The 23057-nt window shown below is 33.7% G+C and overlaps 1 protein-coding gene across 1 annotated transcript in view; it reads right to left on the bottom strand.

Moving 5' to 3' along the window:
• Positions 1 to 2: 2 nt before the first annotated feature.
• LOC132723862 (uncharacterized) overlaps positions 3 to 23057 on the bottom strand; it is a gene marked incomplete at its 3' end in the record, with an annotated part of 33286 nt that continues 10231 nt past the window's right edge. The window contains 13 exon segments of the mRNA XM_060708664.1: positions 3 to 221; positions 1123 to 1233; positions 1745 to 2326; positions 3086 to 3169; positions 3403 to 3516; positions 3713 to 3761; positions 4196 to 4305; positions 4723 to 4782; positions 5346 to 5627; positions 6253 to 6360; positions 7118 to 7286; positions 8033 to 10916; positions 15865 to 15948. Coding sequence (XP_060564647.1) covers positions 25 to 221; positions 1123 to 1233; positions 1745 to 2326; positions 3086 to 3169; positions 3403 to 3516; positions 3713 to 3761; positions 4196 to 4305; positions 4723 to 4782; positions 5346 to 5627; positions 6253 to 6360; positions 7118 to 7286; positions 8033 to 10903 — 4737 coding nt within the window. The 5' untranslated portion in view covers positions 10904 to 10916; positions 15865 to 15948.

A 23057-nucleotide genomic window follows, 5' to 3' on the forward strand; every position in this document is an offset into this window, starting at 1 on the left:
TGTTTGGTGACTGATTCTCATTTCTTAAGACATGAATGTTTTCACTGTGCCTTTTATCCGCTTTCTACATATTGGACATCGTTGTAAACGTCCTGCGCAGGTTTCACAGCATACAAGGTGACCGCAAGGTAATAATGTGGTACTAACAGGCCTTTCCATACATATTTTACATGTCTGCATTTCTTTCAACTTTTCATTCTCTGCTTTCAATGACTGTGCATCTGAAGAATGTTGAAAAAAAATCTTCTTTACAATGGCTCAAATAAAAATGTACGTGATTTTTTTTCAAAGTTTTAAGCAATGTGTCACAAATTTTGAGCATAGACAATAACTTATCCTTGAGCTCAATTTATTAAATTTCAAGTAAAAACACTAAACATCTAAACATGGCAATGTCACAAAACCAATCACTATGTGAAATATGAAGACTTTGTGATGAATACTTTTCAAGATAATCAGCGCAAAACCATTTTGAAATTCAAGTCCCCTGTGACCTTGACCTTTGACCTAGTGACCCTAAAATCAATAGGGGTCATCTACTAGTATGTGAAATATGACGTCTTTGTGATGAATACTTTTGAAGATAATCAGCGGAAACCATTATGACATTTAAGACCCCTGTGACCTTGACCTTTAACCTAGTGACCCCAAAATCAATAGGGGTCATCTACCAGTTATGTCCAATCACTATGTGAAATATGAATATACACCCTCATCTTTGAAGGGGGGCATAAAAATAAATATCATATTTGACCTTGACAGTCTATGGGGTAAAAAAATCCCCAGAGAGGTCTCATACAAAATTCTTTCCTGACAATGGTAATTGGCTTGAATTGTTTTTTGATTTGTTTTTTAAATAACAGACACCTTGACCATGACACTAGGGGCCAAAAAGCAATCCAAAGCCTGGTCTTGCTATTTTGTCAAATCAGATTACAGCAAGTCAATCTGACCTGTATAGATATTGACAGGTAACCACCTATTAACATCCCTTGCCAATCATTCATCAATCTAATAATCTAGATTTTCAAAACTAATAAACTGATTAATAACGTGAAAATGGCAAGTAACCAGATAATATTTGTAAACATTTTAAGAATCAGCTCAGCATGAAATACAGACCTACATCTCCCCCTGTAGCACCAGCCGTGTCCGACTTTGGTTTCATTTTAGCCTTTTTCTTACCATTCTTCTTCTTGTTTGATTTGTTCGAAGGTTCATTGCTACTTGGATCTATGAAATAATTCGGAACTTTACAAACCAAATTGTTAATTGCATAAATTATAATGCTTGAACTTAAACTGCAACCTCTTTATCACTAGTATAGAACAAAAGTCACTTTTATGTCTACAAATACTCTGTAAAGTTCTTACTTGTGGTAAGAAAGGATGATTTTTTAACCACTATCTTGTATGACTGTATGATCTCAGTCTTATTTCTGCCAATTATTATGCTTGTTTTTACATCCTGTAAAATTCCTTTTTAGGTATGTCATGTCACCTATAACTTTTTCAAGTTGTTTGAGCAAATCAACGCAAAATAGACTAAATTACAGTTTAAACAATTTGGAGCACTTCACAAAAAAACATGACATGTCTTTCCTCTCATATTTTCTTTTAAATTTTAAATTCTTACAAATTTGTTGCAAAAGTAAGTAATTAATGATTAATTTATAATAAATTGTTTCATTTTCAAGTTTTATTACAGGTACTAGGTAACAATGATTAACAGAAGAGGGACAAACCTTTAGCTGTTTGCTTGGATTCATCACTGTCACCAGATGCTGCAGACTGCTTCTCTGTGTTTGATCCTTTAGCTTCATTAGAGCCCGAATTATTCTCAGAACCAGTCGCAGAAGAACTTCCTTCTGTTACACCTTCTGCTGTTGCTGAAGCAACAGATGGCTGGACCTTGGCTGTAGCAGATGTAGAAGTTGAGCTCACAGTAGATGTTGTAGTACCAGCACCCACTTGTGACGTGGAAGAAGAAGTGCTAGAAATAGTGTGTACATTGGGTGTACCTATGATGCTTACAGATTCTACTAGAGTAGATGGAGCATTGAACCCTGTATAAAATGTGGAGGACGACTCAAAACTGGTTCCTGCATTTAAAATTGAGGATGGAATGCTGGTACCAACAATAGAAGTGGGGACGCTGGTTCCCACAATGGTAGTTGGGATACCAAATCCTGTGTTCACAATAGAAGTAGGTATGCTGGTTCCCACAATAGTTGTAGGAGTACTGATAGTTGAGGAAGGAACACTGGTTCCCACAACAGTAGTTGCTACAGCGGATGTCTCACTAGGTTGAGGTCTCACTCCAAACTCTGCAAAATAAACATATTTTATGTGAAATTAACAATAAAATCATAATTTATAAAAAAAAAATCTTTTTTCAATCACAACATATTTCAAATATAATGCTTCCTTCAGCAAATTTTCACAAAACAAAACTTGCAAAGATTAAACAGGTAAATTGAAAAATTGTCAGTCAAATTATTGTTAAATTTTCTGCAGTGCATGATCAAAGTTTCATGGAAATGTGCGAATATGAAATGAAAATCTTCCTCACAAATTCAGAGTCTCTAGTGGGAATGGTACCAACACAAATCCAGAGTCTCCACTGAGATCAGCATGACACAAATTCCATCTCTAGTAAGATCAGCACTGACACAAATTCAGTCTTTGGTGAGATTGGCACAAACACAAATCCAGAGTCTCAAGGGAAAATGGCAATAACAAACATTTAGAGTCTCTAGTGTAATTTGCACCAACACGAAGTCAGTCTTTCTAACACAAATTCAGTCTCTAGTGGGATTGGCACCAACACAAACTCAAAGTCTCTATTGGAGCACCAACACAAATTCTGGTTCTCTAGTGGAGCATCAACACAAATTCAGTCTTATAGTGGAATCTGCAGCAGCACAAATTCAGTCTCTAGTGGGATTAACACTAACACAAATTCTGAGTCTCTACTGGAGCACCAACACAAATTCAGTCTTAAGTGGAGCCAACAACATTGAACAACTTGTTATTATATCGAAATATGCTAACCCTAACAAAACCAGTAGTAATAAAACATATACCTGTAGTCATTCCACTACCATTTTCTCTTTCTTCATTGTCCAGTAACCAGGTCAACACTTGTTCTGTGGTAGGAATTGACTGTCCTGTATGATAAACAATAAACATAATATTTTGGCCATTCAAAACCATTTTTTAACTTTTATCTTATATATGTGACATTCCGTAAAAATACCCACAAAAAGTAAGGTAAAATCAGTGATGTAAAAGATAAAGCCCCCATTTTTATTTGAGAACAAAAAAATTTAAAACTGAAAGAAATCAGAAATTATTTGACAATAGAATGGTCCTAGTTAAGCAGATAATTACTATTACAAACCTGTTTGCTGTCGTACAGCTATAACTGCCTGTCGAGTTCGTTCTGCACTATAACCCATGTCTTGTAGCTGAATTGCAGCCTCTATCGTCAATGGATCAGGGTCATTACGGCTCTCTAAAATTACAAAGTAAATACATGTACATAATGAACAACTAATTTGTTATGTTTTCATTTTATCTTATCAAAATGCTGTCTTTCAAGCAACAGAATCCCCTGTTTTACATATGGTAAGAAGAAATAGACAGTTAAATTTTTTTTATTATTGTAACAAATGTTCCAGCCCATAAAAAGGTGAAATGTGAATACATACCATCACGTCTTTGTGCTAGTTCTGTCTGCTGTCTCTGCTGTTCAGCCATCTGTTAAATAAATTGCTATCATTATTCTATAATTATGTTGAATAAAGTGCTACCATTATTCTATATGTTAAATAAATTGCTACCATTATTCTATATGTTGAATAAATTGCTACTATTATTCTTTATGTATACTGTTCAGTTCTATAGAATGGTTTAGAAACAGAATCAATTTGTCTTGTTCTTAATGAAGAAATATTTCCACACAGACCCCCTTGCCTAATTTCAAATTTGTACCTTACAATTTTGCTTTTCTAAAGGTACCTTTTCTATATTTACATACATCTGTCATCTAATGACATCTCCATCAAATAATTCACTGTTACACTAGACATGACTGGATTTTAATATATTTTACTGCTATAAACTTCAATACTACTGTGTTAAGAAAAATTTGTCCAATAATATACTAGTGCAAGTATGTGTATGATATTTACATGTTGTTCATGACGTCTCTGTACAGCAGCCACATATCTCTCCCCCTTTAGTTTGTTAATATATTCACAACGAGGAAACCATCTGGTATGCTCCAAAACGGGGTCATCTCCTATAACATGGTAACAGTGAAATTAAACAAACATAAAAACTAATAATTAGCTCAAATTAACAGTAAAGTCTTATAAAGAAGTTATCAAAATGATATTTAGGAATCAACAAAGTTAGAAGTAATCATGATCTCTCACTTTCAACAATTAGACCAAAGAGCAAAAGTTATCCCAAACAATCTTACTGGTGAAATTTTGTCCAACTTCAGACATTCCTTACTGAAACTTTCATATAGATTTCTTCATATAAATGCACACACAAACTAGAATGCTAGCAGCTCTATGTGTCAGATAACCAGGTAAGTATGAAGGTTATTGTTATTGGACAGGTACAAAAATCCCTTATAATCATAGTGAAAACATTATACTGACAACACAAGTAAAATATGGTAAAAATGTCATAATCTATAGATCACTACCTGGTTCCCAATTTCTTAAACCTCCGCCACAGCAGAAGCAACGTGTGAAATCTGCTACACCTGCAAGAAATAGTATGGGATGAAGATTTAGCATGGAACCCAGACTTATTGATGTATACAATTATTTCCTATGTCTGAAATGAGTTTAAAGGGTGAACTTTATTACCTATATTTTGTTTGAAGGAAACTTTACAATAAATATTGCATTTTTTTGTCAAACTGAGTCCATGATTTTTAAGTTCAAGGTAGGCTTGACTGCACATTACAAAATATTTGGAATATGTTGATAAAGGGGACTGTTATACAGTTTGAGTATATAGGTATAACATTATATTCACATGATAGATAAGTTGTACAGACTCAACTTTATAAAACTTTTTTCTGAGTTCTGTCTTAAATCTCATGATTTTCATTGGTCAGTATACATTCTTTGGCAATTTCTGACCAATCAAATGCCTGAGATCTGAGACTGAGCTTAGAGACTTTGTTTATAACCTCAGACCCGGATGTCCGCCTATCAACCAAATAATTTTATAAAACTTTAAAGTTGATCATAATAAAGGTTATTATAGCTTAAAACCCAATCCTGAAAAGGACATTTTACAATAATGAAAATTACCTACCCACAAAGAAGAAGCCAGCCTCTGACATTTGTCTGGGAGTCTGATCTAGATAATCTGGCCATCCTTGGTAAGTGTTAACTCGTGACTCTACATTCACATAGTCTGGATGTTTTGGGTTATCTACAACAACAGTGATGTTAGGATCAGTTCTACCCCCTGCGCCTGGTGCTGGGTTAGACTGCCTTGCTCCAGTGGCTGCTTCCACTGCTGGGGTAGGGACATTACTCTGTTGTAAATTTTCCTTTGCTCTAGAGACTGGTGTTAAGCCACTAGAATTCAAACCTGTAAAATAAGTATTGAAAACATGAACATGACCTTTTATATTTTTAAAACTTAAGCATTCCAATAATAGAAGAAGGAGAATTTCAGTAGTTTACAATTTTATCTGATAAATTCATATTTTTACATTATTCTACTCTTTTTTAAAAACAGGATGTGTGTTAATCAATAAACACACAAAAAATTTATTCATGATATCAAATTATGGTCTAGACTTACATTTATCATAAAGTCAGTTTTTTTCTTTTTTCAATACATTATTAAAGAATGAACAACGTAATCAGGCAAACGTGTTAAAATAAATTTTTACTAAAACCACAAATCAATATCAACACAATCTATCCTCTTTTAATAAAGTGGCATTCAAGAACATTCCTGAATGTTTAAACAATATGTAAAACCATAACATTACATCAGAGCCTTTAAATAACACAAATGTATAAAATACTTTAAGTACATAGAAATTAACTCAGATTATTTTATCAATGTGGTAACAGTTACATTCTTTTGTAATGACTTCTAGTCACTCCTATGGAAGATCTATATTTGGCAACTAAATAATTCAGTAATTGTCAAGACTTTCTTAATTATAATAATTAATGCTATGAAGTAACAGATTGAGGCTTACCAGCAAAAGCCCCAGCACCAACAGGACCCCCTAAAATGGAAGACGGTCGAATTCCGGGAATCTGGCTTGAAGTACTTCTTGAAACATCTCTTCCAGGATCAACCCCAACTTAAACAAATGATTTAATATTTTAATTTTCAAAATAATCTGAATCAATTTCATATACATAAATAAATTACAGGTATATTTGAAAGAAATACTTTTCCTCTAAAGTTACAAATATTTGAACTACCATTTACTTGTACAATATTAATGGATAATGCAATAACTACTTCAAATATTTGCAAGTTATTTTAACATATGTTGTCATAGGCCTAGTATTACAGACATGTCATATTACATCATAAATGTTTTTAGATCATCATGATATCATAGCTTAGGTATTCCAAAAAAAACATTTTTGTTTTGGTTGCACGAACACACTATAGGTCACTATGGTATTTAGAGGAAGACCTTGAATGCCCCTCTGTACATTATTTCAGGCACAAACCGGCACCTGAGTAGAGCCACTGACATTCCTTAAGCTAGCTGGATAGCTTCTCACATGTAGAATATGGACACAGGTGCAGCTCGCACCTACAGCAGTGAAGTGGTTTGAAGTCAACAACCTTAACCACTCAGCCACAGACACCTCTCAAACTTCAAAATCTCTCACAACTTTATCATAGTAAATGGATTATACTATCATGAGAACTAATTATTCATGTAAGAATCTACAACACCATTATAATATAATTATAAATCATGTGTGATTATTCCATTCAAATAAGGAACATGACCATCGCTTAACATACATACAATTTAATATCTAAACACTGACTATATTAATATGACATTAACATGTGTATAAAAAAATATGTTTTACCATTACTTCTTGCACCAGAGGCAACATTATTCCTTGTAGGTGCCATAATAGATGCATATGAGTGTCCAGTACGGCCAAGGGCTCGTAAGGTACGAGGCTGGGACAAGGCCAGCATTGATCGATCACTCTCTCTATCTTCTGTAGGTTGTTGTGAGATACTTTCTGCTCCCTTTATGTTTAATTATTCAACAATACTATTTAATAATAATGTCACTATAAATCTTACTAGTAACCATTGACTTACTGAAACATTTTTGTATATGTATCCAACTATTTCCTACATTCTTTTAAAGTAAATTAAGTCACAACATATATGTCTTTTAATGCTTTATCAACTGGACTACATGTATTTCCATACTATAGCATTCAGAGATTTAAGAAAAATAAAAGAAAGTGTCTTTTACCAACTACATTGTTTTTAATTTACAACAGTTTTATTAACCTTACTGCTTTTTAATTATTTCAGGATCCACCTTTTAATGTTTCTTGTTGTCTAACTACTCAACTACTTGACAACAGCATGTACATGGCTAGCCAAGTATACAAGACGGTCAATCCTAGCATATATGGTATTTTAATTATTCTAAGAGACAATTTTTTTTTTAGACAAATTGACTGGCAGATAGTCATTAAGCAAACCTATGCCAATAAGAAGCACCTGTAAATGCTTTATCATAAGTACTGGTATATCATATTCATAATAATGAAACTTAATCTTACTCAATTAAAAACAAGAGTTACTCTTAATGAAAATTACTGCTACAGGAATCAAGTGATTTTTCACCTTAGTATATTATTTGACCAACTCTAATTACAATCAAGGTGACCGAACTTCAAGTCCTGTATAGGCTTTAATTTTCATTCAGTAATACATACTCAGATTAACATTATTAATGGAAATTTATTTACACTTACATGAGAAGAAGCCTGACCAATCTGAAGACTTCTCAGAGCTTCATTGACTGCTGCAGTAGCAACAGAAGAAGCTGAAGATGTTACTGTTACTGTAGGAGTAGAGCCTGATGTTGTTGTTGGTGGGGCTGCTGACGATCCTGTAACGTTGTCTTCGTAAGTTATTGATACATTTACAGACTCTTGTCCACTGTTCTCATGAAAGGGACAATTTGGTGACTGACGTCTATGTTCTGAACTAACATTCGCAAACATTTCCCAATTAGAGTTACGAGCTTCACAAAGGAAACACCTTGTAGAAGTTGGTCCTTCAGTATGATCATGATAGAATCCATTCCTAGCAAGAACAATGGCATTTCCATTTCCTTCATAATTGTGGAAAGTTGAAAGTCTAAGCCATTCATACTGCATTCGCTCTTGTGTTGTTGGAGTTAAACCATTACGGAATCTATCAAAATAAGATCCTAACCCAAATGCTGGAAAACTTCTAGGAGGTAAGTAAATTTCTCTCACAACTTGCTTGGCAATCTGTCTGTTGATATTAAAACACCAAGATTGATCTTGTAGTTTTCTGCCCTTTAATATTTTACCATTCTGAATTTCATTCTTTTTCTTTTTAATACGTTCATTCTTTTTCTTTCTAAAACGTGTCAACTTTTCCTGCTGCTCGAAGCTGCTTATTGGGCCAGAAGATGATATTCCAGAATCGATGTTTGTTTGCTTCAATGTAAATAATTTGTTTTCATTATTTTCAAAGTTGCCAGACTCATCTACTTCATTAAATGGTGACCTTATCTTCTTATGGTGTTTGCATTTATTGTTTTTAATGTCAAGATCAATTTTGCAATAGGCACAGGAATTTTTGCCAAAATACTCAGAATCTTCTAAACTGGAATCAGATAGGTCTCCGTTTACCATTCCTTTGAAATGGCAATCTTTTTGCCTCTTCTGCTGCACTTCCTTTCTTCTTGACAAGACATTTGATTTATTTGAAGACTTCTCTCTGTCTTTCATAAGCTTATTGGCATTTACTTTGCTTTTTTCCATAACTGTCCTTGAATCTTGTTCTTGTCCGAAAGAGGAAGAATGATGAGATTTAATTCTTTCAAGGGGTGTTCTCTCTCCATCATAGCTCAATCTAGCACAATCAATGCTAGTATCTTCTTTAACTTTGGGTTCTCTATTCTCAGTGTTGCAGCTGACTTCCTCCTCTATAGAATGTTCATTTTTACCACCTTGAACAAATGATTTTCTGCATACACTTTTGTGTGTTAATGCTTCACATAAAGAAAGATTATGCACATTTTCAAATTCACAAATATCTGTAGATACAGTCTGCAAAAACTCCAATGATTTCAAAACAACTGGACTTAGAGTTCTAAAATCTACATAAACTAAAAAAGAAATATCTCTTAAATCTATACATGTATTTCCATTTTCTAAAACCATGTAAAATATTTCAACCATATCAAGTGTTGCAACATCATCCAAACAAAAAGTATCACTCGTATTTTCTTCCATCTCAGGTATGTAATTAATAACAACTGCCTTGTCATCAATTTTCTTGTCTTCATTAGTAGACCCAAATTCTCGTGCATTTTCAGCAATATTGTCAACTTTACATGTAGACCCAAATTTTATAATGCATTCATCTATATCATCAACTTCACGTGCAGATTCAAGTTCTTTAGTTTTTCCATCAATATTGCCAATATCACATAAGCTAAGCTTTTCAACAGTTTTATCTTTTTCAAATGTAGATTTCTGATCAAAGCAATTATCCAATTGATGTATCAAACAATTGTCCGTTTCACTAGCTGGCAACAATTTCTCATTATAATGCATGTCAGTTGTTTGTAATATGTCACTCGGACTGGAACTGGGCCAATAATCTGAAGTACACAGTGAAAGTGTATCACTAGGATATACTGAATCTGATATTGTAACACCTGTAACTGATTGTCTAAAATCAAAGGATTTTCTAGTTGTCAAATGAGGAGTAATAAGATAAAATGGTAAATCACTACTTTCTATCCCATCATCAACATTTGTTGATTCTGAATCTTTCAGCAGGCTTGATATCCCACAACTGGTACAAATGCTTGTTGATCTGTCACAGTCTTTTTCTATTTTTACAGATCTATTCATAGTGGAATGATAGCTATCAGAATAATTTTCATATTCAGTGCTGTTGTCAAATTGCCTTTTTACCTGATTTTTGCAATGTTTGACACTTCTGGTGACATCCTTTCTGAAGGAGTCATCATTACATGTAATTGGTTCAATAGATTCTGTTGATTTCAAATCTTTCATTGATTGCACATTTTCAGTGCCACCAATTTCATTGTGAACTATGTCATTTTCAGTCCGTAATGTCTCAAATTTGTCCATTTCAGTTGGATTGTCCATTTCCAAATGTGAGTTGTTTCTTTTGTAATACAATTCTGTTTCCTTTAAACTTGATATAAATGGCTGGATATTCTGATTTTTCCTTTCATAACTTGCATATTGCTGTTTTTCAACTTCTATAGATCTGTTATCAGAGGATAATACTCCTTCACTTTTTTCTGAACTGTTTCTAGACAAGAAACTCTCATCAGCTGAATCCTTTTGAATTTCAACGTCATTTTCACTGCATTCAACAGTAACTTCATTATCGTCATCTGTGTCAACATTTTTCTTCTTTTTCTTAAACACATGGAAGAAATCCTTCTTCACTTTTCTTTTAATATTTATAATACCACTACTTTCCAAATTTATTGAGTTATTATTACCATTTATTGTTATACTGTATGTTGTAATAGGTGTAACCACACACATCTCGTTTTTCTCCAAACTACCAAATTCCAGACTTTTGCTGCCAGATCCTCCCATGGTTTTGATTAACCTGTAAAACAAGAAAGTGTTTATTAAACATGAATGCCCGCGACTCAAGATTCTTGTCAGTGAAGACTAATAAAATACTGGACGCAGTAAGATAGAACTAGAAATGTGTCCATAGGACACGGGTGCCCCCACCGCGCCGCTGTTCTGTCAATCTTATGACTCTAGGTCAAATATTTTTTGAAAACTAAAAATCTTTTACTAAGTAAAGGGCAAGAACTTTACAAATACTGAATAAATCCACAAGCAAACCCCAAGGTGCATAAGTGCACATGCTGACCAACATTCTTGTAAACTTTCAGGCCTACAAGTAAAATACTTTTTGAGCTATGCATGAACAAGTTGAAAATTGTAAATTTATACTACTGTAAGTCAAAGGCAATAATTCTAACAAAACTGAAAAAAATCCACATGCAAAGTCCCAAGTGTACAGCTTCACAGTGATGTGAATCATTATTCCTGTAATTTAGTGATGTTGATCATTATTCCTGTAAAGTTCATTGATTCTAACTCAAGCACTCAAGGAACAAATAAAAACATAATGAAATGGTTTTTACTAAGTCAAGGGCAATAACTCTACAAATACTGGATAAATCCACAAGCGAAAACCCAAGTGCAAAACTACATATGCTGAGCAACCTTCCCGTAAGGTTTATTGACTCTATGTCAAATCCTTTTTGAGTTACATGCGACAGAAGTTGAAAATTGCAAAAATTTTCTAAGTCAAGGGCAATAACTCTAAAAATACTAAAAATATCCAGACAAAAATACCCAGGTGTACAACTATACATGCTGATCAACATTCCTGTAAAGTTTCATGACTCTAGGTCAAACACTTTTTGAGTTACATGCGACACAAGTTGAAAATTGCAAAATTTTACCAAGTCAAGAACAATAACTCTAAAAATACTATATATCCAGACGAAAATACCCAGGTGCACAACTACACATGCTGATCAACATTCGGATTACATTCCTGTAAAGTTTCATGACTCTAGGTCAAATACTTTTTGAGTTACTTGCGACACAAAAGAGAACGGATGGACAGACAAGGGTAAATCTAAATGACCGCCACTAAAATGGGGGCACAAAAATCAACGCAAAATAGTGATTTTTGGCAATTTTGAGATGTCCCCTCATTGCCATGGTAACAGGAAATTTAAGCCTTGGCATGTTGTAACAAAGGCAATGGTCCAGTCAACATTTGTGTCAAGTTTGATTAGTATTGAAGCAGTTTTTATAGTTTTATAGCAATTTGAACTTGTAACGGGAGACTTTTCAATGAAAACAGCCATTTTTCACAAAATGCTCATGAAGTAATGGATTAAGATACCATACACATTGTTTGTTCATACAAAATGACTAAAAAAGACCATGGTCATAAAGGAAGACAGACAAAACCCCACACATCAAAACCCCACTCCTCAAAATATTATAGCGTGGACAAAACCCCACATATGAATTATATAGAGTGGACAATACCCCACACCTTTGGCTTTACAGGGTGGACATAACCCTGATGTGGTCTTAACTAAGAGTTTTTACTGTATAATTGTAAATTCTAACACGACCTGCATTTTTCTGTATTGAACATAGAAGAACCGAAAGTGTTTGTTATTATGCTATAAAATCACTGTTTGACGTTCTATATTTAGACATGTGACATAATCATTATACACATGACGTAACCACTAAAAATGTGTCGCGCTGACAATAAGTACGGAAACAAATCAGGCGCAATTTAGCTAATTATAATGTGCAGCAGTATTTATTTGTTGATGTCATGTTAGAATCGAAATAATATATCCAAATCGGTGATTTTATTGCTTGATAACGCCCTCGTGATATAATTCCCCGCATCCGAACTCCAAACAGTGATGTTATTGAGCAATAAAATCAGTTTGGGATATATTATTTCTTAAACAAAAGTTAAACTGTATCATGTAAAATAAAGGCACCCTTTTTAATTCTGAAAGTAATCAATGTTAATAAAACGGTTATCATAATGACTGGCTGAATTAACCTGTAATTGATAAATAACATTTAATTTAATCAATTTTGGGCAAGGTAATCAATTACATGACGATTACAGTGCAATCATGCAATCAATTAATCAAAGCACAGAAGGTGCTGAATTTGTTTGAGTCTCAGAATGTCAGAAAGGTGAAGGTTGTGAGATTATAAACCAATTTGTTTTTGTAAAGTGCCACCAATGCTTTCCATTGTTTTAACTGTAGTAAATTGGCTATAACACCAATTGCAACACTGATAATCAATTTAATTTTTATTTGACTTAAAAAAATGTGTTGCCATAACTGGGATTTGAACTCCAGACCTCTCGATTCATAAGCGAGCGTGCAAACCCCTCGGCCACGGTGAAGTTATATGTCATCAGCCTGATGAAAACCATATAATTCTAAATTAGGGTTTGTAACTCTTATTATTTTGACGCTAAACCTGTTGTTTAACACAGATGTAAATAATCATGGACCTTACTGTAAGCATGTATATCTATAAAAATGAAACAATATTAGAAATCTTCGACCATTCGGGAACTACTTTGCTTGAAAATTAATGCGCCTGTCATTTGACAATCTTTACGCATTGATCTCCCTGAATTTTTCGGCGTTAGTGTACATGTAAAGGGAAGCAACCGCTTCAAAAAAGTGGACTACTTTAGGCATTTGCAATTAACAGCATTAGACTCTGAAATTTCGCTACCATTATTTGTTTGGTCTGACGACCCAAACAAATAAATCAAAGCACAGAAGGCGCTGAATTTGTTTGGGTCTCAGAATGTAATAAAGGTACAGGTTGTGAGATTATATGTATAGTGCCACCAATGCTTTCCAGCGTTTTAATTATAGTAAATTGGCTATAAGACTAATTGCAACACTGATATTCAATCCAATGTTTATTTGACTTAAACAATTTGAGTTGCCTTTACTGGGATTTGAACTCCAGACCTCTCGCTTCCTAAGCGAGCGCGAAAACCCTTCAGCCACGGTGAATTTATATGTGAACAGCCTGAAGAAAACCATATTATTCTAAATTAGGACTTGTAACGACTTTAACTGTTGTTTAACACAGATGTAAATAATCCTGGAGCTTACTATAAGCATGTATATTTATAAAGGGCTGCTAGTTCTGTGGTATTTTGTGATCTTTGCAATCTAAATCATACTGTATATCTGTATGTATTTTCCTGTATAAATTTATTTTTATGCATTATAATTCATTTTGCAAGGCACCAAAGTTTGATACATACGGAATTCTGCATAACTATGGTTGCATCAAAATATCATTTATGTTCATTTTTTAAGACAGCTACACTTTATCCTTGCATATCATGGCTACTTCCTTAACAAAGACACTTCTCGCCCAAACAGTCCGACATGTACAATCTATATATTCCACTACTCGGTTTGGGTAGTATTTGGTAATCGACATCGCTAAAAATATTATTTTCATTCATAAAATCATATTCATCCGCGTAATTTGTGACTGTGCATTTATTGACAATTCTATAAGCCAACGCTATTTTCAAACTTTGAATGCGTTGTAATTTGTTGGATACTTGTAACAAAATAAAAATATTTCTTTCTTTTAAATCGCTAGTTTTAAGCTGTTCTGAGAACTACTTGTTGTTAGGTTTGTCGTAAACTTCTGTGTCAGAGATTGAATGTCCGCTTTGTATTTCCTTATTTTCGATCAGAAAATACAATAAAACAATATTAGAAATCTTCGACCATTCGGGAATTATTTTGCTTGAAAATTAATGTGCCTTTCTTTGACCATCTTTACGCAGTGATCTCCCCTGAATTTTTCGGCGTTAGTGTACATATAAAGGGAAGTCACCGCTTCAAAAAAGTGGACTACTTTCGCATTTGCAATTAACAACATTAGACTCTGAAATTTCGCTACCATTATTTGTTTGGTCTGACGACCCAAACAAATAAAAATCAATGATTACAATTAATGATTACCCCCTTTCTGGACACAAGATGAAAATTGCAAATAACTCAACAAATACAGTCTAACATGCCCATGGGACCGCGTGTATTAAGCGACTAATGCGTACACTGTTAATTCCCCCCCCCCCATCATTTTCTCTCTATATCTTTAATGTAATAAGCGACTTTTCCTCAACGCGACCAGCAACCACCTATAAGTCTGCTAATTCAGATCATTCTTTTCATCAATCGACCACTTTTACCCGTCAAGTATTTTTAGAGAAAGCCAGCTCGTGATGTCAAAGTGTCAACAATCAAAACACAATATACAAATGTGTGAAAAACTCCATTTCCCTAACTGTTTTAGCATATGCAAATGAAGTTAAGTATACGCATGACGGTATTATCCAGTTATAAAAATTTGATTGTAATGAATTGATGAACTTGATCAGCGTTAAATTAATCACTATATGCCTTACAATTAGATGTAGTTTATTGAAAAATGCACCACACTAAGTAGATTTTTCATGTTGGGGACCAAAAAAACCAGTACAGTAGCGTAAAAAATCTGAAAAAATATCAAACATGTATGTATTGGATCAAAACTGTTTTGTCAATAAATATCAGAAATTTATTTTTTATTTTAGCATCTATGAGCGTAATAATTATCAAAAATTTATATAAATGAAGTTAAAAATGTCTTTCACTGCCAAGAAAAGTGTCATGCATAAATTTTGACTTTTTTCTCATGCTCTGTCTTGTTACGTGAACATTTTTTATCTTTCCCTTGTGCGGTTGTTTAATACACATTTGACTGTACTGAATAAATCCACAAGCAAACCCCCAGGTGCACAACTACACATGGACGCACTGACTGACAAATTTTTATCACAAAAGCTCAACTTGAGCACTTTATGCTCATGTGAGCTAAAAGCATTTCAATGGCCAAAGGAAAGACATTGAAATTTAACAACATCATTTTCGATGCATTCAACTTACTTTCTATTTCCTCCTGCTTTTAGTCGGGCTTGGAACCGGCAGTGGCGCAGTTACTTGTTGAAAGTCAATTTTGATTTTTTAAATCTGAAAGCAAAAACACTATATTTAAATTATGGAAAATTTATGGATAAGTGAAAATCCAGAAAACATACACTGTACTAGTGCATGAAAACAACTCTAACTAGAGCTATCATTTTCATATCCTGACCTTCATTAAACTTGGCTGATTTCCGTAGCTCTCATAAAAAACTCTGTAAACACTGTGTTTCGGACTGCATTTCTGCTACTGTTCAGAACGTTGAATGAAGAAATCTAATGAAAGTTTCATTCATCCATTGTTAAATTAACACCCAAAATATAGTTATAGGTAACTATTCTGTGCCTGACCAACCTTGACCTTTTATTGTCAAACTTCCGGTTGGAGAAAAAGGTAAACAATATGTTTGTAGGTAATTTTATATCCCTTCTTTTTCTCTCGACATTACTTTATATGGTGAATGTACCAGATAATTTCATCAGAACCAACATTACCCTACATCCTAGGCCCTCCATCCTGCCAAACGCAATGTCACCGTCAAAAATCTCCTCATGTGGACGTATTGTAGGCAACCTGAAACTTAGGTATAGACGCCACCAAATTCCCACCAAAATTCATAGAAGTAAGACCTTATCACATCTAGTCATACTACTGCTGTCTATTTCATGCGATGTTGAAGGGAACCCTGGCCCGGATTATCCTTGTGGAAGCTGTGGGTCTGAGGTCAAAGATTCTGACCATGCTGTTGAATGTGATAATTGCTGTATGTGGTTCCACATACAATGCCAAGGGTTGAACAGCACATGGTACCAAGATCTAACCAATAGCAATACATCCTTTGCATGGACATGTACAATATGTGATGAATCAAATCTTTCGAATATTTCAAGCATCCTCTCAATCTCATCACATAACAGCTTCTCACCTCTAGTAGATGAAAATACAGATACACCTAGCTCTATAAATCTCAAAAAACCAAAACAAAAACAAATTGATTATGTATCCAAACTGAAAATTCTATGCATAAACTGCCAGTCAATAGTCAACAAAAAACATGAATTTCAAAATTTATTAATAGATCAAAACCCAGATATTGTTACAGCCACAGAGTCATGGCTAAATAAAGAACACTATAACAGTGAAATTTTCCCACCTGAACTTGGCTACACAGTTTTTCGCCGTGACAGACTCAAAGGTAAGGGCGGTGGAGTGTTTATCCTTGTTAAAAACAACCTCCTACCAAGTGAACAACCAAAACTGAACACCGATTGTGAAATAATATGGATAAAAATAGAAATCAAAGGTAGTTAGTCACTCTTTCTGGCATCTTATTACAAACCACACAAACTTGATATGAATAGTATTTTAGAATTTGAAAAATCCCTTGAACTTGTGCGTAACTTAAAAGGTACAAAGTTAATCCTTGGTGATTTTAACCTCCCAAAATTAAATTGGGACTCTGAACATACACCATATCTTAAAGAAGGCTTAAACACAAGTCCTGTGTATGAAAAATTCCTGAACATCATTGATGATCATAACCTTGTATAAATGGTCAATGAAAGTACACGAAATGACAATATTCTTGATCTATTGCTCATTTCAAACCACACTCTTGTTAACAACGTCAAGGTCATACCTGGCATATCAGATTATGACATCATATCCACAGAAATATCTTCTAGGCCTACCCTCCTCAAACAAAAGCCTCGTACTTGCACCTTGTATAAAAAGGCAAATTGGACTGAGTTGAAAACTTTCATTAAAACCTCAACATCTGAAATACTTCAAAAAGCTGAATCTTTGTCTGTTGAAGAACTTTGGTCGCAGTTCAAACACACACTTGAGGATGGCATATCAAAATTCATACCCACTAAAAGAATTACAGCTAAACCATCTTTGCCCTGGATAACAAAATCCATTAAAAAATTAATTCATAAAAGAGACCAGCTCTATAAAAATATTAAAAAACCAAAAACAAATAAAATAAAATCTGATCATGATCAATGGCTAAAATTTAAAAATTTGAAATCGCAAATAAAAGCTAGAAATAAACAATCATATGAGTCTTACTTAGAAAACATCCTGAACCTTGCAGATGATGATGATGAAACTAATACACAAAGTAAAGTCTGTACCAAAACACTATACACACTTATAAAAAACTCTAAACAAGATTCACAAAGTGTGTCTCCATTAAAAGATCAAAAGTCTGGTTCTCTCAAAATTAGTAACACTGAAAAAGCAAACATTCTTAACAAACAATTTCAATCAGTTTTCTCACCAATTATACCACTTACACTTAAAGATCAATGTATACAAAAACTGAGACTCATGGATCCCAGAAAGTATTGTCAGTACCCACAAATGAATGACATCATCATCAGTAGGGCAGGTGTACTAAAGCTCCTCGCCAACCTCAATGCCTGTCTACAAAAAAGGTGATACAAGTGATCCAGCAAACTATCGCCCAATTTCCCTTACATGCATCCTCTGTAAAACACTCGAACACATAGTTGCCTCTCAACTATCCTCTCACTTTACCACCCACAACATACTCTTTGATCTTCAGCATGGATTCAGAGAAAGACGATCATGTGAGACACAACTCATTGAACTTACTGATTACCTTGTGAACAACCTTTCAAATGGCAAACAAACAGATCTCATACTTCTTGACTTCTCCAAAGCTTTCGATAAAGTAAACCATCTTAAACTCTCAGATACCCTTCAAGAACATGGTGTTTGTCCTCAAATTCTAAACTGGATACAGTCATTCCTTATTGGCCGTAGACAGACTGTAGTTGTGGATAGTGACTGCTCATCTGAAGTCCCAGTTACCTCTGGAGTGCCCCAAGGCTCTGTCCTAGGGCCCCTCTGTTTCCTTCTATATATCAACAAGTTACCATCTTCTGTCCTCAAATCCCAAGTCAGATTATTTGCAGACAACACTGCTGTATACCTAACCATCAATTCCTCCTCAGACTCCCCAACTCTCCAACATGATCTAGACAATATGGTTCTGTTGGAGAAGCAGTGGGACATGGAGTTTAAACCTTCAAAATGTCAAGTCATCCATATCACCAAAAAATAAAACCATAATTAAACACAAATATATGCTCCATGGCCAAGTCCTAGAGTCTGTTACAAATGCTAAATATCTCGGACTAGATCTATCTGCTGACCTTAAATTTAATACACATATATCTCGAATAACTTCCAATGCAAACAGATCCCTTGGCTTTATTAAAAGAAATGTCATTACTAAAAATGAGAAAGTGAAAGAACTAGCACACAAGTCCCTGGTACGCCCACAGGTTGAATATGCCTCAACTATTTGGTCTCCTTACACTAAAACCAATATTGACAAAGTTGAGATGATCCAGAGACGTGCAATAAGATGGGTTAAAAGGGATTACTCCCCTCACTCTAGTGTCACAGCCATGCAGGAAGAACTGGGCTGGCAATCCCTTGAACATCGCAGACTGGACTGTAGACTGATAATGTTTTATAAGATATACCATAACCTAGTTGCAATTAATCTCCCAACTTATGTTCAAACCCCACATAGATTAACCAGACATATGCATCCCTTATCCCTACACCAAATACAGGTATCCTCCGACTACCATAAGTACTCTTTTCTTCCCTCATAGCATTATACTATGGAATAAACTTCCTAGTAACATTGCCACCCTGCCCAACCTGAGTCAGTTCAAACAGGCAGTGGTGGGTTTGCAGTACTAGTCTTACTCCCAGTGTTTTTAAACTATTTTATCTCTTATCATCTTGTTTCACTATTAACATTTTAACCATGACTAGCATACATTTTCAGTCTCACCTTCCAAGCATGTCAATGTTTGGACTTTTCTTTTTTAGCTTTTCTTTTCACCTTTTACTAACAATCCGACGTGCACTAAATTCCTGCCTTTAACACTCGTAAGAGGGGTTGGCAGTATCCAGAGATAGATAGATCACTGAAGGTGATTAATAACCCCACCAGCAATTTTGACTTTTAGAAAATTAAAGAGTCTGAAGAAAAATTTGAACGCGACCTAAAGTAAATGAAGTATCAACTGTGTACAAACAATTATTTCAATTAATTGTAATCCCAACCAGGATCTTCATATAAACTTGCTATACACCAAGTTTGATTACAATATCTCATTCCTAACTCTAGTTATTGTCTGGAAACCATTTTTCTTTATTTAGCAACAGTGACCTTGACCCCAGGGGGTCGAAATGCAATACCAGCCGGGGTCTTCATAAAAGCTTGCTATACTGTATACACCAAGTTTGAATACAATATCTCATTCCTAACTTTTGTTATTGTCTGGCAACAAGTTTCAATAACAAAGAGGAAAAGAACTGGCAGAACAGCTTAAATTGTGTATAACATTGGATATAACTCATCCTGTCATGGACTTGGAGCAACTTAATTGTTTTTTTGTTTTTTTTAAATGAAATCTTAAAAGGTACCTGTAATGCAAACAAATGAAACTTGTTTTTGATATTTTAAAAACCTTTAGTTTGAAATTAGCAAAATACTTGTAAATCCTAGCAAAATATACAACAATCAATTCAATGTTTTTACAAGAAGTGCAAGTTGGAATAGGCAAAATTTTTTTTTTTTTTTTAAATGACATGAAAGTAAATATTTTTCAAAAGTCATCCAAACCAGATATAACTTCAATAGAGCCTTATCATTATCTGTAAATTATATAAGATCTTCAGATGTGTGGGCTCTATTTTAGTGAACTCTTGGCTACCTTGGAAGACATTTTCCCAGTTCCTACTTAACATTGTAATTTTCAAATCAAACATGATTGTTGTCAGTGAAGCTTAATTTTCTTATTCTGTTTCTGTCTCTGTAAAATACATTATGTTCATAGTAACAGTCCTACTGTAATAAACACTTTGAAGCATCACAGCAATATTTCAAACTGGCTCAAAAAAAGCTGTATCTGAAAAAGGTAATATCTATGTGATCTAAAAAAAAAAAAAAAAAAAAAAAATGAAATCAGAGTGTTGCACTCCCTTGTTAATCTTTACTTTCATTTGACTATATTTTAATGTGAGGAATCTGGCATTAAGGAGGGATCCCTGATGTGGAATCCAAGGCAAAAACAGTGTTGAACCCTGTCTTGTATATGTTTTGATTAACTTTAAAAAAAAATGTGTAGTTTTTGATAATGATTTATTGTAAAGTTGATAAAAACTAAAAAAGTCTTGAACATTATTACTAGATTTCCATAGATAAATCTTTTCAGGGGGTGCATGCCTTCGGTGCTCAATTCATGTAGCCTCCTCAATTTCTGAAATTGCCTCCTACACCAAATCCTAGTGCAACTGGGTACAACATAGATTATGTTGAGTTAAATATAGAACTCACATGAATACATTAAAGGATTCATTTAAGATCTTTTGTGATAAAGTAAATTCATTAGCAGATATACAACTTTAATAATGATGTACCTGCACATGAAACTTTCTTGATGTCTCATCGCAATGTTTTGCTGATAACAAAGAGTAATTATCTCAACAACTTATACACACCGTACAATCAAATGGGCAGACAGCTGTTCCAGCGTCCACAGCTGTACCAGTATATACATGTCGGCGCGGGGAATACAATTGACGTACGGTAAGTATTCATCTATTTTTAACATATCCAAACTGTATTCGAGTAAATCAATGTTATGGATTCATAGTCAACATCCAAAGGAGCATGCTAACAAATTTCTGGCCCTGTGAAAGCTTTACTTCACATGAATTTTGACTGAAAATAACCACACTATCCGATGAGATGCGGTATTTTTAGTTTGAAGTCACAAAAACTTATATTTTCTCATGATAATTAATCCTTTATTCATACGATTCGTAAACGTCAACATTTGATCATTAAATATTCCAAACCATACCTTCAAAAAAGCTTTTCTGTTAAAGTTATAAGGTATTTAAGTTTGAGTGTCATCAAACTTTTAGTAACGTTATCAGCTGTTCGCCTCTTTTTAATGATAACACCGACAGCAATTCATCGGCAAGGAGGAATAACGTTGAAAGCTGTTCAAAGAAACAATTTTCAGAGCTTTTGTCCTACAGTAACTAGGAACTTTTTTGTTCATTTAAAATATTACTTTATTCATGATACTTTCTAATTATATTATTTTTATTATTACTTTCTATCATTTGTTGTATCTTAGCTGAGAGGCCTATATCTCCATTTACCGCACTGTATTTCAATATTGATATTGTTCATATGAATGAATGAGTGAGTGAATGAATGAATGAAAATGAATGAATGAATGAATGAATGAATGAATGAATGAATGAATGAATTAATTAATTAATTAATTAATTAATTAATTAATTAATGAACGAACGAATGATGCAATATACGTATATGTTAAAACAAATTGTCTGTAGAAAGTTTATGAGTTGTAATATTCTAAAAATTACATATTATACATTCATTTTTCTTCCTATGCATGTCCTGTTGTTGTTGTTGTTGTTGTTTTCTATTTCAGAAGGCCACATTGGAAATAAGATATATATGATTGTTATTGTATGTTATTAATGTATAACCTTCTTTAAATAAAGATATTATTTTTATTATTATTATTATTATAATATAAAAAGGTAGCAAGATCTATTAATATGTTTCTGAAATGTTAAATTCAAAGAAAGTAAAGGCAAATTTAACGCTTAATACGAATACTCTGTATTATAACTAAATTCATCAAGTGTTATTATAAATAATGGCATATAGTAGACATGTCCCATGCAGTAAATGGATGTGTAACCTGAGATGTCTGCCATATAAAATGATTTATTTAAAAAATAAAAATTTGAATAATTTTTAAGAATGGTTATTATTTCTATTGCACTATACATTAAAACAGATTTCAAGGATAAATAACAACATGTTTTTCCATGCACTTTCATATCTCGGGTTACACAGCCATTCACTGCATAGGACTTGTCCATTATATGAATTATTTATAATAACACTTGATGGATGCCTTCATTTACAAGACTTAATATTCATATTAAGCGTTAAATTTGCCTTTGCTTTTTGACTTAAACATTTCATTAACCTATTACAGGAACTCAACTGAGGTTTATAAGCTTAAAAACATGAAATTTTATTTTTTCA

The sequence above is a fragment of the Ruditapes philippinarum genome, unplaced genomic scaffold (genome assembly GCF_026571515.1).
Source record: "Ruditapes philippinarum isolate M1 unplaced genomic scaffold, ASM2657151v2 ctg8197_1_1_1_1, whole genome shotgun sequence".
In the NCBI taxonomy this organism is placed as follows: domain Eukaryota; kingdom Metazoa; phylum Mollusca; class Bivalvia; order Venerida; family Veneridae; genus Ruditapes; species Ruditapes philippinarum.